This window comes from Notothenia rossii (assembly GCF_949606895.1).
Source record: "Notothenia rossii genome assembly, chromosome: 7".
Classification (NCBI taxonomy): Eukaryota; Metazoa; Chordata; class Actinopteri; order Perciformes; family Nototheniidae; genus Notothenia; species Notothenia rossii.
Window position 1 is genome coordinate 51965849 of NC_136905.1, and position 17485 is coordinate 51983333.

At 38.4% G+C, this 17485-nt stretch overlaps 1 protein-coding gene and 1 long non-coding RNA gene across 5 annotated transcripts in view; one reads left to right on the forward strand and one right to left on the reverse strand.

Moving 5' to 3' along the window:
• LOC307047227 (ras-related GTP-binding protein D-like) overlaps nucleotides 1-17230 on the reverse strand; it is a 97094-nt gene extending 79864 nt beyond the window's left edge. For 2 of the 4 annotated variants that reach the window (XR_013810372.1, XM_079694059.1), the window contains exons 1-3: nucleotides 16687-17230; nucleotides 15814-16013; nucleotides 14737-14851 (exon numbers count right to left, since the gene is read on the reverse strand). Coding sequence is in view for 3 of the 4 variants with exons in the window: in XM_079694059.1 (XP_079550185.1) it covers nucleotides 14737-14851; nucleotides 15814-16013; nucleotides 16687-16929 (558 nt within the window). In the remaining variant the exon portion in view is untranslated. The remainder of the gene's footprint in view (nucleotides 1-14736; nucleotides 14852-15813; nucleotides 16014-16686) is intronic. The other 2 variants (XM_079694060.1, XM_079694061.1) reach the window with 2 other exon arrangements.
• On the forward strand, nucleotides 6684-8929 carry LOC307047559. The gene is made up of 4 exons (XR_013810488.1): nucleotides 6684-7585; nucleotides 7755-7962; nucleotides 8093-8669; nucleotides 8795-8929. It is a non-coding gene; the product is annotated as an uncharacterized lncRNA (long non-coding RNA).
• Nucleotides 17231-17485: the final 255 nt, after the last annotated feature.

A 17485-nucleotide genomic window follows, 5' to 3' on the forward strand; every position in this document is an offset into this window, starting at 1 on the left:
TAAACCAGCTTAACCTCCAGCTACAAGGCAATGGCAAAACAGTATGTGACATGATTAGTGCTGTAAAGGCCTTTAAAGCAAATCTGTGTCTATATCTCCAGCAAGTAAAGGGAAATAAATTGCATCATTTCCCCTCTGTTCAAAAAGTACTGCAGGAGAATAAAGCTGCTGCTGGCTTTCTTGACTTATCAAAGTACTGTGACTGCTTAACTAAGCTTGGGCAGGAATTTGAGGACAGGTTTCTTGACTTTAAACAGCTTGAGCCCTGTGCAAGTTTCCTTGCTAACCCATTCAACATCGTGGATGTTACTGACATGTCTGAGCAACTGGCCAGCCTTTTCAGTCTCAGTGCTTCAGAGTTGGAGCTGGAGATAATCAATCTCCAGAATGACATTCAGCTGAAAGCACATCAGATGGACAAAGATTTCTGGAAGCTATTGGACCCAGAGAAATTCAAAAACATTCAAACTGCTGCACTGAAACTGTCCTGCTTATTTGGGTCAACATATCGCTGTGAATCAGCATTCTCTGATATGAACTTTATCAAATCCAAATTCAGGACAAGACTTACTGATGAACACCTCAATGACTCAATCAGAGTGAATTTGTCAGGATACACAGTCACACCCCAGTACAGTGCTCTGGTGGATGCTATCCAGTGCCAGGTGTCACATTAGCTGAGTCAGGAGAAAGACAACAATGCAGTGACAGACTGAATGTTTGAAGACATATGTTTGCTTGATGCAAGTTGAGAAAAGCACAAGCCATATTCCCCTTTTACATGTGAAACAAATTTGTGAAATGCTTGAAATAATTTAAATTATAGAGCTAGAAATGTTATTATTACAATTAGGAACTTTGCACTCTTATCTGTAAAACTGTTTACTGTAGTTATTGATGTTAAAGCAGAACTCAGTATTGCATGGTGATTATTTGTCTTTTTTTCTCTTCATGAGAAAGTCAAGTTTATTCATGTTAATGTTAATGTTTCTGCTCTTGAGTCACGAATGTGATATGTGCACTGAAATCTATATAAAATAACATGAGTAGCTCTTGGCCACTTTCTTTTTTCAAAAGTAGCTCCCGGTTAGAAAAAGGTTGGAGACCCCTGATATAGGTTGTATATGTTTCTTTGAATTGTGTGTATTGTATTGGAATTTGAGTGTGAGGATAACAGTGAGTTCTGAGTGTGACGATTTTATTGTACATTTATGTTGTATGTTTACCATGATGTCATCGTTGTTATGTGGATGCTGTTTCCTTATTAATCTCTGGTGTTGTTGCCTCATGGAAATGAGCACTGATAAATGCTTTTGTTGTGGATTGTTTCCGAATGAGCAGATTAAATCCTGCAGTTGAGCTACAAACAAGCTAACATTTCTACCTTGTGTGTTTTTCATATACAGAGGTAGAGTCTGCTGCTGGCCCAGGTACCCCTAGGCCTGAGGCCAGTAACACCTGCCAACCCAGTCTCATGGCATTTCGTGTTCACCAACACGATTTTTAATCTATTTATTCGTTTTCACCAACACGATTATCTCCTTTTTTCGTGTTGCACAGCACGACTTTAAAAGCAATGTATTTCTCCTGGTAATGTGTTAAGACCGGAAGCTGTGTGGTTCATAAAAACACGTTCCTGACGGATGCCAAAAAAGCCAGAGATTATGAAATCAAACCAATAAATAAAAACAAGGATAATTGTGTGTTATTGTTGAGTAAATAACAGTGTGTTATTTTGAAAAGAATAACAAATTAGAAGGAAAAAAAGATTTAAAAAATACAGACTTCAGTATCGTGAGGCTCTGAGCCCCATTTATTTTCCTCACAGACGGCAACAAAAGTTTGAAATTATACGATTTAAAATAAAAGCAATAATTGTGGCTTGATATTGAGTAAGAACATGTTTTTATGAACCACACAGCTTCCGGTCTTAACACATTACCAGTAGAAATACATCACTTTTAAAATCGTGCTGTGCAACATGAAATAAAGGGGATAATCGTGTTGGTGAACACGAATCAATAGATTAAAAATCGTGTTGGTGAACATGAAATGCCATGAGACTGGGTTGCACCTGCATACAGATGTAGCTATTCATTTCAGACAGTTTGAAACGCGAGGGCCGTGATTGGTACATGATCTGCCCTCGCTCAAGGGAAAACCTCCAGCTTGACTTGAGACCGCCTCCGTGATAGATAAATGTAATTATAATGAAGCCAGCTGCAATGGATCATTGATCCACCAGAGGGTGCAGTGGGGTTCCACACTGGAGCTCATGTTAAATAAAGTCAGATACAGTACGCTGGATGTACAGCGGAACTTTGTTAAGATCCATTTGTCACGGATATCATACTCTGTGCTAAATAAGAAACATGTAATCATTTACAAAACATCACCATGTTGTTATTTAACAAAATAATGTTGTTTAGTCGAAAAAAACGAGCAGGAGGAAATGCAGCCCGGTTCTCGATTTTTAATCCTAATTTAATCATCATCTTCACCACGATCATTTATGTTTATGTTCGCCGAATTGACATGAAATCACTGACACATATGAATATACTGTATTCAACTTCATTAAAACGTTATTAACGTGCCTAAACTCAGTAATTCACTAAAAATATTTATATTTTAATGGAACCTCATCGGCAGATCAGGATCCCAACGCGCAGCGGAGGGATCTTGGTCTGCATGACGGGTGTTATTTTCCCCATAAGGAACAAGTCGCTGCAAATTATCCCGCTTATTACATGGCCACATTCTCAACAAAGTAACGACATGACTCCCAATATTAATTGAAATGCTTTTATGGATTTAGAAAATGTTTTTATTGATTTAAAAAATAGTTGTATGTATTGATTTAAATTAACATGCATCCGCTAAGAAAAATAGTCCGTTGTTACCGTTTTTTAAACAGTGTGAATGAAACGGCAGCTCTCTCCCCCCTCCCCCCCTGATCTTTCTTCTCCAGCAGCTAAATTAACTGTAGGTTACACTGAGTGATCATAGACTGTATGTGACAAGCTTACAGATAGTGACGTAACAACACCATAAAAGCTGGTGGGTTGAAAGCAATACGGGAGGTAAAAATAACTACAATAATTGTGATTTATTTATTGTGGCTTTTATGTTTTTAGGTATAACATTTTATGTAATTCAGGCTTATAGTTCATCCTTCTCTAAAAACCTTCAACAATGACAATATTCATAGTAATTTAACAAATCCTTCTAACACACATTGTAAAAAATAGCCTACTGTAAGTTAAGAAATCATTCCAATATGTACATCTTCTGATGTAACAACAATAACATTATAAATAGTAACATAGCTGAACATGGTATTGCACATTTAGCTTTGAGTGTTACTGACCTGAGATGTTTTTATTGCATGAATTAAGGTGACTGAGGCTTTGGGATGCAAACTCATCTGTATGAAAAAGGTGACAAGGATCCGAGCCCCCGGCTCCCCAACCCCACGGAATATCGGCTTTAAAATTAGGAATAACACAGGATTTCAGCAGTCAGAACGACTAAAGCAGCAGTGTTAATAATAACAGAAACGCCAAAGAGTCACATCTAATAGAAATATATAAAAGCATTTATTTTAATTGTGTAGCAGTCAGTTTATAATTTTGGCAGCACTGTTGAGCATTTTGAAAATGTATTTTCGTGCCTCTGTGCAAGGCTTAAGTCTTTTTATCTTTATAGCCACATGGTGTAAAGTAACTAAGTTCATAAACTCAACAAGTACTATACTTGGGCACAATTTTGAGATACTTGTACTCAGTGCTTGAATTGGAATAAAAAAGGTGCCAGTACTCTAAATCAGCAACAAGTATTTGTCATAGTATATCCTATAATGCTGGTGGGTTTGTCTCTTTACTGTATATTTTAGAAAGGCTCACTGTACTTAAACAAAATGACTCAGGGTGCATCTGAGATTAGAGGGGGTGCAGTGGTAAAGTGCTATTTTTATAAGTGGGGAGTGGACCTGACACCCTCTAGTCTAGGGGGGTCCGGGGGCATGCTCCCCCGGGAACATTTTCTTTTAAATATTGAAGTTAGATGCATCAATCTGGTGCACTTTGAGAGCAAAATGAAGAGATATATGGATACCTCTCAACAATCATAATGAAACAACTGTAAACAGATTTACTTTTTCTTTATGGATATAAAAGAAAGTAAAGCTTGACTCCTACTGGCTGGTTCAATGACTCCTCGTCCCTGAGGCCACTACCAGTTTTTTGTGCCATTTTGCTGGATTTATTTGTCAATAGCGTTGCTGCACAAAGTGATAGCCCTGTAGTTTAAATCTACTACCCAAAAAGAAACATATGGAGATGGGTTACTATTTAATAGATTTTTTTTTAAATGTTGGACTTAAATGCATCAATCTGGTGCATTTTGAGGGGGAAACAAAGAGACTACACCCATATGAAACAAAAATGTATACATTTAAATAATCATAAAATCATAAGTACATGGCCATAACCAATAACATACAATATCCAATATGAAAAAACATTGAAACTTGTTTATTTATTTGTTTTTGGTTCATTTATAGTTGTGAGTGTGTCTGGGCTCCTGAATCGGCCTCTCCTGTCTCCCTCCTCTCCCCCCTGCTCCTCTTTGAGGCAACAGCAAAGACTAGTTTTAGCTCTCAACAAGTTTATCTTACCTTTTTTCACCTAGTTAACATTTTGTTTGTATTATTCATGCATATTTTACTAATCACTACCCCCTGAAATGGAAATATGTGTTTACATAAATGGTGACCGAACCGTTTGAGACCCACTGAGATAACTTAAACTAAGTTAACTATCTAAAGACTCAGAGAGTAATTTACCTCACCAGAGCTGTAGTTATCAGCCTCTCAGTCTGACAGCAAAGGACTCTCCCTCCACCTTGTTGTTGAAAAAGCTCCTTATATCCGTTAGCGCAGCTAGCTAGCACAAGATGCTAACAACAATACACGTAACCGGTGCGCGCGCTTTCTCGCTCGCTCGCGCCACACATACACCAACACACACCCTCCCGAGCTTGAATGACACACAGAGACCAATCGAGGGCATTAGTATGATCTGTATGAAAGTGGCAATGTCGGCAGGCCACGTCATGTAGACAGCCAGTCACCCTCTGTGAGGCAGAGTCAGACCCACATTTGCGCTGCGTTGCGTTTACAATATATACGTATATTGCCGGCGGTACTCAGTAAAATGCCGGTACCACATGGGTAAAAATCAGAAGTGCCGGTACTGCGTACCGGTGAGTACCGGCCCAATTCAAGCAGTGCTTGTACTTTATTTAAAGTCCATGAAATGTCCAAATTAAACGTTATTCTGTGTTAATAAATCGCTTCATCACTTTCCACTGTTTCATTTGACATATCAACATCAATGATTCTTTCCATAAATACCCCCCAAATAACATGAAATGTGTGCCACTTTCCCGTGTTATTCCGCTCCGGTAGCAAAAAGCTTGCCACCCATTAACCCAGCTGTGTGACGTCACACGTGGCAAACACCAGCCTCATCTGGATTGTTTGTTTTGTATCCTTCCGCTATTTTCGCTCAACATATGTGTAACCGGACCTCGCTAAACTTTTTTTATCTAACAATTCATGATGGTGAAGCGATGTGTAGTTCAGTTTTGTGGTAATTCAAGCCTGTCAGGTCACAGTGTACACGAATTTCCGAAAAACACGGCTGTTAGACGTCAGTGGATCCGTTTTGTACAGACCAAAAGAGCGAACTTTCATCCGCCGCACGAGAAATCACAAGCTGTGATATGTGGTAGCCATTTCCCCCCAGACAGTTTTGAAGGAGCTTTGATGGTGGAATTAGGCTACAAGACCAAAAAAACGCTTAAGTTAGATGCTGTACCCACCATAAACCCTGAAAGACCGGCCGAAACTCCAAAAGCATCAGGCGCAAAGAGAGCCAGATCTGTTGCATGTTCGTCGGCAACGACTGCCAGCAATGTTGACAGTTTCTTCACTTCGTCAGGCAAAAAAACGAAAACAAGTGAAATATGCCCACATCCTAGAAGGGCTCTTTCCAAATTAGAGGTGGCAAGGGTATGTGTTATTTCATTTATATCAAATTAATATGTTTTGTTTTGTTTTAGACTGAAAACAAATGTAGATCTATGAGAGTTTGGTGTGCTGTATTTGTGGGGCCTATGATAAAAGTGTGATTTAAGTTATTCAACCCATTTCTGGGGAAACATACATAAATAGTAAGAATTTGAGTTGTTAAGATGTGTGCCTAAATAAAATAGAATTAGCTTGTGTGCATATGTCTGTCTCATTAAAAGCTAAACGTTTTGAGACCAACATGATTGCTGCAGGATCCATCCCTGAAATTGTTAGGTGTTTTTAACTGTTTGTTTTTGGTTCCAGTTGCTGACAGAACAGGATCATGTCTCAGATGTTTATATGGAATCTAATTTGCCAGAAGATCCTGCTGCAGCTTCGGTGACTGAAAGCACATTGCCACATAGATCTGAGGCAAGCACACAGTGCTCAACTCAAACAAGACCTTACTATAGAAGCAAAGGTACAGAAGAAAACAGTTACAAAATATAGATTGGTGAATTGTTGTTATCATGTGTCTCTGTATCACTTTTGACATTCCATGTGTTGGACAATGTTATGGTTACTATCATTTCCAATTTACAGGGACCTCAACAGATCCAGTTATCATGGTTGATGCATGTACACAGTATGAAGAGCAAGAAAGTGCATATACACCAACAGTGTCAACACCAAAGAAAGGTTGTGCTACACTTGTATTCGACGCTGATCAGACACCCATCAAAGATGACTCTGACTCTGACTACAAGCCTTCGGAGCTGTCGATTGATGAGGCATTACAGGAAAAAGAGGAGGAGATATGTGAAGAAGATAGGTTAGTTGTGTGTGAACATACCATAGTTTAGTTAGAAGGTAATGAAAATTAATATAACCAGATTTACATTAATGTACTTGAAACAAAACACATCATTGATAAAGTTGTTTGCTTCCAGACAAAGGTAAGAAGAACTTTTGCACAAATGCCCCAGGAAATATGCACAAGACAAGAAGTATTTCGTCTTTGAGGCCAATTTGTTGGAGCTGTTCCAGTATTGCCCAATCTGTGCTGGATCAAGTTCTAGCGAGGTTGTTAACAACATTGGCAGTTTAGTGCAGATCAGGCAGAAATGTGGAAACTTTAAATACACAAGAGTATGGAACAGCCAACCATTTCTCAATCAACTTCCTGTTGGAAATCTGATCATGTCGGCATCAATTTTGTTGTCAGGAAGTCTACCCTCCCAGACTCTAAGGGTGTTTGACATCATGAAAGTTTGCAGGATTAGCCGCAATACCTACCATCGTCATCAATCATCCTACATCATCCCACCCATAGTCAACGCCTGGCAAACAGAACAGACGAGTCTTGTGGAGAGACTCAAAGGCATGGAAGGTGGCATACATCTGACAGGGGATGGTCGTTGTGACAGCCCTGGCCACTCGGCCAAATATGGAGGCTACACGGTGATCGAACAAAGGATCAACAAAGTGCTGGATACCCAACTAGTCCAGGTAAATAGTTAGTGAATTAAGTACATGTAGTAATATTCTTGTACATGGTACAGTACAATTTACCACACTTCTAACTTAATAATAATGAATGCAAGGTATGAAACCACCATACAAATACAGTATAGGACAATGATGACATATCACCAATGTTGTTTATGTCGTTATTCAGAGCAATGAGGTAACCAGCAGCAATGCTTGTGAGCTCGAGGGCTTGAAGAGGTGTCTGACACTCCTGACCGAGACGCATGAGCTGGATGTCCCATCTATGGTAACTGACAGGCACAAATCTATTGCAAAGTACCTGAGAGAAGAAACTCCACACAACCCCCGCACAGCAGAGCTGAAACATCACTTCGATGCATGGCATATAGCGAAAGGTGTGAATTTGTGTGCTCATTATGGAAGTAGAACTGGATTTATTAGATTATTGTACATTTGTGTTGTGTTGTATATATATGCTTCTTTGCTACATGTATGTTGGTAATTTATTTATTATTTTAATTACAGGACTTGGTAAAAAGATCGATGCCCTCGCCAAAAAGAAGGGTTGTGAAGATGTTGGTTTGTGGAAGAAATCGATCATTCACCATATGTACTATGTCGCAGGGACAGTTCCAGAAGGGCAGGCTGACTTGTTAGGGGAAAAGTGGAAGTCTGTTGCTAACCATGTGCAAGACATACATGAGCATGATACCGAGATATACCCCATGTGTGACCATGCCCATTTACTAGGTGACAACAGAAATAAACAATGGCTTAAACCAGGTACATGGAAAATGTTTTTGCACATACCGGAATAATTTAAAGGCAAAATTAAGAGTCAAATTTAGTTGCCAAATCAGAAAGCCACCTACCCAGGCAGCAGTCCTGGTGTTAATCTCTTTCCCTAAAAATGTAAACTATTTATTGCAGGATCTAACCCAGCTGAGCTGCTGAATGACATCTTAACCAATCCCCATGTACTTAAGGACATCAAGAAGATCTCGAGTACATACCAAACATCATCTCTGGAAGCATTCCATAGTTTAATCATTCGCTTTGCACCGAAGCATACAGGATTCATGTGGCTCTGTCAGCTTGCTAGGTAACTAATGATAGCCTTGTACTAAATGGATTTATTTTAATTGTGTTTTAGGGATACTTTGATTCTATATTTTCTGTAATTGTTCAGTCTACATAAGAAATAATCGTTTTAAATATTTATTTCAGGTACTACTTGGCAGCACTACACTACAACGAAAACAGTGCAAGACTACAGGCTGTGACTCGAGAGGGCCAAGAGCGTTTCACAATCCGTTTCCCAAAGTTCAAAAAGGGTCAACATTCAGTACGCAAGGAAAAGACACCAGCAACAGTAAGTTTAGATTGGGGACAGATTTGAATATAAAAAATTACCAATACAGTAACACATGAGCATTCCGACCCTGCTAAACTATTCTATTCACAACAAACATTCTTGAAGATCTTCTGCAAGCCTATTCTGACTCGCCACAGGACTTGAGAGAGTCCATCCAAGAAGTCCGTGACCAAGAACCACAACCTTTGGCCTCAGAGATGGACCACCCCGATAAAGATGAGGCAGTGCGTCAGCACAGGTGTCGGTTCATTAACCAGTAACAGTGTTTACTAGATTATCTTTAATCTTTGCTTTGAAATAAGATTCCTGCTTTCTTTTGTGGTGTGGTTCTTATCTTGTGTAAACAGTTCCTTTTCATTTTGTACAAAAACTTTTCTTGTATCTATGGGTGATACTTCATAATAGTGTACTTCAAATAAAATGGACAATATCTCTATGCTTATATACTGTATTAACATAATACCTGGCAGACTGTCAAACTGGTTATTGAATCCTCTGGTGATCAGCCATCAATATTATACATTTCTATTTTGTTGTGATTGTTTCTACTCACTCATATCACTGATATTATTGCCTAATACATTACATTCTGCTGTTTATGTCTGTGCTTGTTGGTGGGGTGTCAGGACCTACATTTCGTGCAATGCACTTCTACTGAACCAGTAGGCACAGTGTTCCAACATCCAGGTTCTACTTTCTTCTGGTTGATCAGATTAGCATTAAAGATATTACTATCATTAGTAGAGAAGATGAATTAAAGCCCTAAGAATTTAAAAATACTTTTGAGCTGTGAATGTTTCCTGATTGCTTTAAACATTGATCATGGGTGCTGGAAGATTGTTCACAAAACTCGGGTCAGAATTAAGTGACTACAGGTGTTATGCCAGCTTGAGCTAAATGTCACCAGAGTACAGTGAATTTAGTGACTGAAATATATACAAGTTGAAGTGAAATAAGTAAGGCCAAAAATGAATTACGTCTGAATATCTTTATTATTTTTACCACTTTTAATTGTTTGTGGACTCGCACATATACCAAAATAGACAAATGTACACTGCAATAAAGATCAAATGTTACAAGTGAAAAATTAACAAAAGAACCCTTTTTTATTTATCAAACAGTAAATTAATACAATCTTACAAACTTGTTATTTGGAAAATGTTGTTATATTTACATGTTTCTTTGGAAAAGTAATATTGGAAATGACGTACTTTGTAAATTATTTACATCATGTGAAACCATTTTAACCAGTTCAGCTGCATGACTTATGTCAAATTACAGATTTGGCCATTGAAATCCCTGATAGCGGCCTCCCGGTTCAGGGTAAGTCTTCCGTATCTCGGTTACAGCACATGCAGGCAGCGGGACTCAGATTTTTGGGCCGAGTACACCCCAGCACCAACGTACAAACTGTCGATAAGCTGTATATCGATACTTCCTAATGAAAAAATATATATTTGGAGAAAAATAAAATGTTATGTAGTACTATTATGTAGCAATGGTTACAAATTGGCTTATAACATGATATTTTTATTTTACTTGTACAAAATAAATATGAGGTTGTACATGACTGCTTCACAGAATCATAGACCTCTTATATATTTCCTCACATGTGTAGTTGTTTCTTTTCCCAAGCATACTACATTGAACTTGCATACACAGAAAACATAAAAGCCAAGCTGTTTTTGACTGCTTGAAAGAGTTTAATGGTATCTTTAAAAGTGTACCATATCTGTAGCGACTAAAAGTATTTTATGAAAGCAAAGCTGCAATAGGCAGTTGGGTCAATCAATATTTACTTACTGGTGTAGTGGGCCATCAACTGCTCTGTGTTGTTGTTTGTATTGAAGATACGCTATTCTCAGTGTCCAAACACTGAGACAGCCTTCTCTAAAGCCTGGGTGGCTAATAATGCACCTTGGTTTCTCGTCGGTGTCTTCTATCTGGTCAGTAGGTTGCAAACTGTCTATTTGTTCCATCACCTGCCAGATCTCTCTGCAGCATACACATTCATCTGCAGTGGGCATGCTTTCACAGCATTGACATGTACACCTGAATATTGTACATAACATAAAAAAATATATATATCTGCCGGACGTGTGAGGAACAGATGACAAGTTAAGATCGACATTTAGAGCAGGTCAAATTAAATAAAACTGAATTTACCATTCAGTATTGCCGACTCGATTCTCGCCGGCTGCGGAATCCGCTTCTCTTTCACAAGTTTCTGCCTCGTTGTTCGATTGCCGGGCAGGAGGCTCGTACTGATAAGGCAAGATGCCTTGAAGTGAAAGGCTAGCTGGTTCACTCTCTACTTCTGTAACTGAATCCAGATAACCCACCGAATCTGAGCTTGAATGATCCCTATCGCTGTCTGAAGTTGTCGCGTTGCTTGCCATTTTGACTGATTTGATCAAATGACAATATTTGCCACGTGTGACGTCACCGCTCGTTCGGGAGTGATCGGGGGCGTACTCGGCAAACTTCGGAATCAACATCGTTTTTTAACGTTTATGTCATTTAATTATGACCAAACTTTAAAAAAATGTATTTATTTTTATTCTGGTGATATCTAAACTACATGTTAAAAACACCTGTGTTAGATGCATTACATGGCCTTTAAGTATTTCAATGTTTTGCTACTTTGTTCTTCTACCCCACTACAGTTCAGAGGTACATGGTGTACTTCTACTCCACTACATGTATTTAATACCTTTAGTTACTTTACAGATGTGGATGAATGATGTGAAATATAATCAAGCGTTAAATCAGACTTTAGTTCCACCTGGAGTAAATCCACAAGCTACCCTGCAGTATACAAAGTCATTCAAACTAGCTGCACCTTTACCAGCTTTGAGAACACTTTCATGATCAATCATTATAAAACATATCATATCTATTATTCTGAAATGGACCAATCTGCACAATAACTACTTTTACTGTCGCTACTTTCACTATATTTTGATGAGAATACTTTTCTACTTTCACTTGAGGAACATTTTGAATGCAGGACTTTTACTGTAAAAGAGTATTCCTACACTCTGGTACTTCTACTTTTACTCAAGTACAAGATCTGAGTACTTCTACTTTTACTCAAGTACAAGACCTGAGTACTTCTACTTTTACTCTACAAGATCTGTGTGCTTCTACTTTTACTCAAGTACAAGACCTGAGTGCTTCTACTTTTACTCAAGTACAAGATCTGAGTAGTTCTACTTTTATTCTAGTACAAGATCTGAGTTCTTCTACTTTTACTCAAGTACAATATATATATATATATATATATATATATATATATATATATACTTATACCACCTCTGTTTATAGCCTATGAAAAAAACTATTAGAAATTGAAGGCTAAAGCTAATGTTAGCAGATAGTGACAATATATGCTAGCTAGCTAGCTCAACAATTCCTTAAATAATATTGCCACAGAAAAACTTTTCAGTTCACATCACGCTCTGCCGCTCCGACAGGGAGCTCTGCTCTGAACACCTGAACGGCCCGTTCTAACAGCTGTTCACCAGCGGTCCAGTCTGTGCCACAGTGACTCCGGACGCGCAGTTAATATTAACGAACGCACCCGTAGGTAATGTAGCTGCTGAAGCTAGACCATCATCTCGTAGCAACAGAGCCTTATTATACATCCATGAGAGCAGAGCCGACAGGCAGGAAGACTCGAGCACACAGCTCGCACTTCATTATAATATATATAAAAAAGAACACCATGCGTGTCATGATGGCACATAACAGCTCACGGCCGCAGATTACTCCGAGTCCCAGACCCCCCCATACCCCAAAAATATTTTTATTGCAAATCTACATTAAATGACATGAAATCACTGACAAATATGAATATACTGTATTCAACTTCATTAAAACGTTATTAACGTGCCTAAACTCAGTAATCCACTAAAAATATGTATATTTTAATGGAGCCTCGTCGGCAGATAAGGATCCCAAAGCGTAGCGGAGGGATCTTGATCTTGAAAAATAGTCTGTTGTTACCGTTTTTTAAACAGTCTGAATGAAACGGCAGCTCTCAGTTGTGTATTTACACAACTAATGGCCCATCAACCACAGCTCTCTCCCCCCCTCCCCCCTGATCTTTCTTCTCCAGCAGCTAAATTAACTGTAGGTTACTCTGAGTGACAAGCTTACAGTAGACACAACACTGTCATTGCAAGTGACCCTCAGTTAGTTTACTTTTATGTTCAACTGCTAAATTTATTGAAAAAAAGTTACATTGCACACACACAACACACATCACACAAATTGACCCGATTGGTGGTTCTAGTGTTAAATAAACTCACTAATTAATGAAACCAGTTCAATACACATTACTCTTATTCTTATCATTCTTTATGAGCGCAGAAATAGTCTTAAAATCAGATCTGTTTTTTAAATGAAATCTGACGGCAGGCAGTTAGCTCTGATCACCTATGATAAATGCGCCGCACCTAATCGCTGGCCATTCAGCCACAGAGCTCCCTCTATACAAATCAAACAGTAGACGGTGTGAAAGCACCTATTGTTTTAAATAATGGTCGGAATGTGACCTGTGAGCCTTCTGAATTACCGTGGGACAGCACATTCTAAACTAAAATGTTCAATCAATAAAGTAACATCTTATCTTATCTTAATAATATCTTCATATTAATAATAATAATAATAAATCATACAGTATGTGTCCGAAAGGGAGCAGGAGGAAGCAAACACAAAAATATACAAAAAATATACTGCATATTAAAGCAAACGATTGTAAAGGTAAAAGTATGAGCATAACAAATAAAGAAGTGTAATGTAAACATTTACATTATTATTATTATGATTATTTAATATATAAAGACTATATGTTATTGAATTACAAGATTAGATATACTTTAGTATAGTATCTAAAATATTGATGTGTTCAAATGCTCCTCAAAACACAACTGAAAGTCCATGAAACTTGTCTTTCTGTATTTGTGAATGAAGCGCCACCTCCTGGTTAAAACCTGAAATTGAAAATCTGGCAACGCCCTCTTGGAAAATAGTGGGAGGGCTTAACATTCCTCTATACTGGTCTTAGGCAGGTCGTAGGCAGGAAGCTGTAAGCTGGAGTCTGAAATGAAGTGCTACATCTGTATGTATTACACTCGATGTAACCTAAACAATGCAAGGCCTTTTTTTGTCATGAATAACATCAGCAGAAGTTTGTAAAAATGTTAGTCCATTTATGAAGTAGGGTGGGACAATGCACAGTAATAATCAGAGCATGTATTGCATCTCATGCAAATATGATTTAACCATACAGGCACATGTTCACCTGGTTCTCAGTGTCAGTACGACATGAGTAACATGAATGGTTCTGTATGGACTTTTCAGTTATAGAGGTATGAGTTATATCTAGTGAAGTACAATAGACCCACATACCTGTGGGTATCCTGCAGCAAGTTGTGAAGGGATCTAGTGCATTTGCTTTGTTATTTCAGGCAAAAATTCAGTAACATACTTCCAGTAACAATCATAAAATCAGTAGTGAAATGTGACGCAATGTCTGCATTCCTGCAATGCAACCAATATATCTGATGCATTGCCACCATCTAGTGATGAGATTTTGAAGATCAGGAGGACACACAAAACTGTATCATGTAATGTGCCTGATCAAACCTGAGTATACAGTAGAGCTAGTGGAAGTGTTCTACTGTCTGTATCTTTTTTAAAGGATGTCTTAGTTTTCACACATATTGAGGTCATTTAACAGCACTGCTTGGTTTCTGTGCTGTAGTGCCAGAGCTGCAGGTTTACTCACAGATATGAAGATGTTGAGCAGGTTCTCCAGCGTGGGCAACTGAGGAATGAGCTTCTGGACCACTTTACTGAACGCCTCGAATATGGAGTGATCGTATATACTGGTTAAGTAGAAGCTGTAGACACCAGGGAGGAAAAATTGGAATAAGAAAACATTTAAAAAACAAACTTTGCAATTTTTGTTTTCATACATCTGTAAAGACCATGGATGTATAAAGAGATCTGGATACAGCGTTGGAGGCGGGGTGCTTTTCATTCCAATGAAAGTTGCTAAAGGCAAAATAGCCTGACTCTCGCGTACAAGCATGCGCAGATTTTTATTAAGCCCCGCCTCCAATCCGCCCTGTCACGTCTGGTCTTAGTTAGTCCATTGAACTAAAAGGGAAAATAACTCTGGCTTTAGATTGTAGGGCATAATGATTGTTCGTCCAGGGTAGTTGATTTAACGTAAAACATAATTGTGTCCTGATTTACAGATGTCTCTTTCCTAATGTAAGTCAATGGTAAAAAGTATTTTTGGGCCCATTGACACGGAAGTATTAGTAAACCGTTTGGCCACTACAACAATGAATACCTGCCATGACATAGTTATATCACACACCTATTATTCACTTTTCATAGATCCTGTTAAAATAGAAGGTATATTCTTTTTGAAATTGTTTTTGTTTTGTTTTATTCGTTAATTTCCAAAGTGTTTTATTCAGTTGTTTTCGCGATCCTCCGAATCCTCCACAGATTTCAAAACCCTCCATCCTCCTGCAATCATCACCTTTTGAAATCTAGGGGAGCGCGATACGATCTAAACTTTGTATCACAGTATTTTATAGTGTTTTGCCGTGACAGTATTACAAAATTAAAAGAGATATCTGAATTCATGTATTATCTTAAAATGTGAAACATCATGCAATTGAAGTCTAATTTAACTTAAAGCCTGACCTAGCCTATGTAGGTTTCTAAGTCAAAAATGTATCAAATCTGATTAGTACGTTTATGACTCAATATTCCATTTTGAGATCTGGTTATATTACAGTATCCATTCGATCCATAAATATTGTGAAACCAAAAACAGTTAGCTCACCTCAGGTGTATTCGCTCCAGGCCTGCATCCACTTGGTCATCGTTGGCTCGTTTGTGGATGTCCCTCTGCTTCTCGATCTTCTGGTCGTCTGACAGGCCATCCACTTTGTGAATGAACACCTCGAAGTTGATGTCTGGGTTGACTGCGTAGGCTCTGGTCACCGTGAGGTGCAGTCTATTCAGAGCCTCCACATAGTCATCCTATCAGGACGAAGAAAAAATATCCACACAGACAACAAATGTTCTTATTGCGTCTTGTATCACATTTTGTATCAGTGGCAGCTGATAAGGAACACAACATTCAATTACAATAATGTCCTGATCGTATTTGTACACTTTGGAATAAAAATAAATAAACATTTGTATGCAAAGATTTAGAAAAGACAGCAAAGCAACCTCTTATTATTGTTTTCTAAACTAATGAAATATTAGGCAAGCACCTTTTTTTGTCGCGATATTAATATTTAATTGATATAATTTATTACATTTTTCTTATTTTTAAGGGGATCAAAATCAGAACACTGCTCAATGTGCCAGGTATTTGTTGATAATGGTATCAGTTATAAGAATGATATGCTTTCTTGCCTTGATTTGAGGATTGATACCACTCTCATATTTGAAATCAAAGCCTTTAATTACTGTAAGGTTATGTAGCATAAATTCTTTAAAGAGAAGAAAGAACTATCCTGGCTCAATCCGAAAGTAAAATAAAATCCACCTACCAGCGCCCTTAAAGCTCACGACTATTTCCTGGAGTCTATGTCGTGGTCTCTGTAACTGGGAAAGACGAGAGGGGATGTGGCCATATAACTCATCATGTTATTGTGCACATTAGCACTACCTGTCTTAAGCCTAGAGTGGTTTTTCCTCTGACCTGTGAGTCAATGACAAAGATGAGCGCCCCGGTAACTCTGAAGATCATTTCATAGTCGAAGGAGGGGTCAAAGAAGTCGATTTGGCCGGGGAAGTCCCAGATCTGGAAGCTGACGAAGGAGCTGTTGGAGACGTCCTCTCTACAGATCTTGTTGGTGCTCTCCAAGAACAGGGTCTCGTTGGGGGACATTTTATGGAAAACCACCTTCTGGATGGAAGACTTCCCACTCCTCCTCAGGCCCATCAACAGGATACGAGGTTTTACCTCTCCATTCAGAGAATTTGTGAAGCCCAACTCTAAACAACAGCAAAGGAGCAGGGGCACTAAATAAGATCTCCATCCTCAACTATCTTTAACAGCAAAGTTTAAAGATTGCTTCAAGGGGGACTCCACTGATTTGCATGTCAAATTATATTATTTTGAGGTAATATAAAATAATTCTAGGATAAAAAATTCCTTAAAAAAAAAATAGCATTTTGGCTAACTGGCAATTCGACACAAATCTACAGTAGCTTCCTGTATAGCGCAAAAAAAGAGAAGAGAAATGTGAAACCTCTACACGGCTAAAGAGTCCAGTATCCTGCAGCAAGTTGTGAAGGGATCTAGTGCATTTGCTTTGTTATTTCAGGCAAAAATTCAGTAACATACTTCCAGTAACAATCATAAAATCAGTAGTGAAATGTGACGCAATGTCTGCATTCCTGCAATGCAACCAATATATCTGATGCATTGCCACCATCTAGTGATGAGATTTTGAAGATCAGGAGGACACACAAAACTGTATCATGTAATGTGCCTG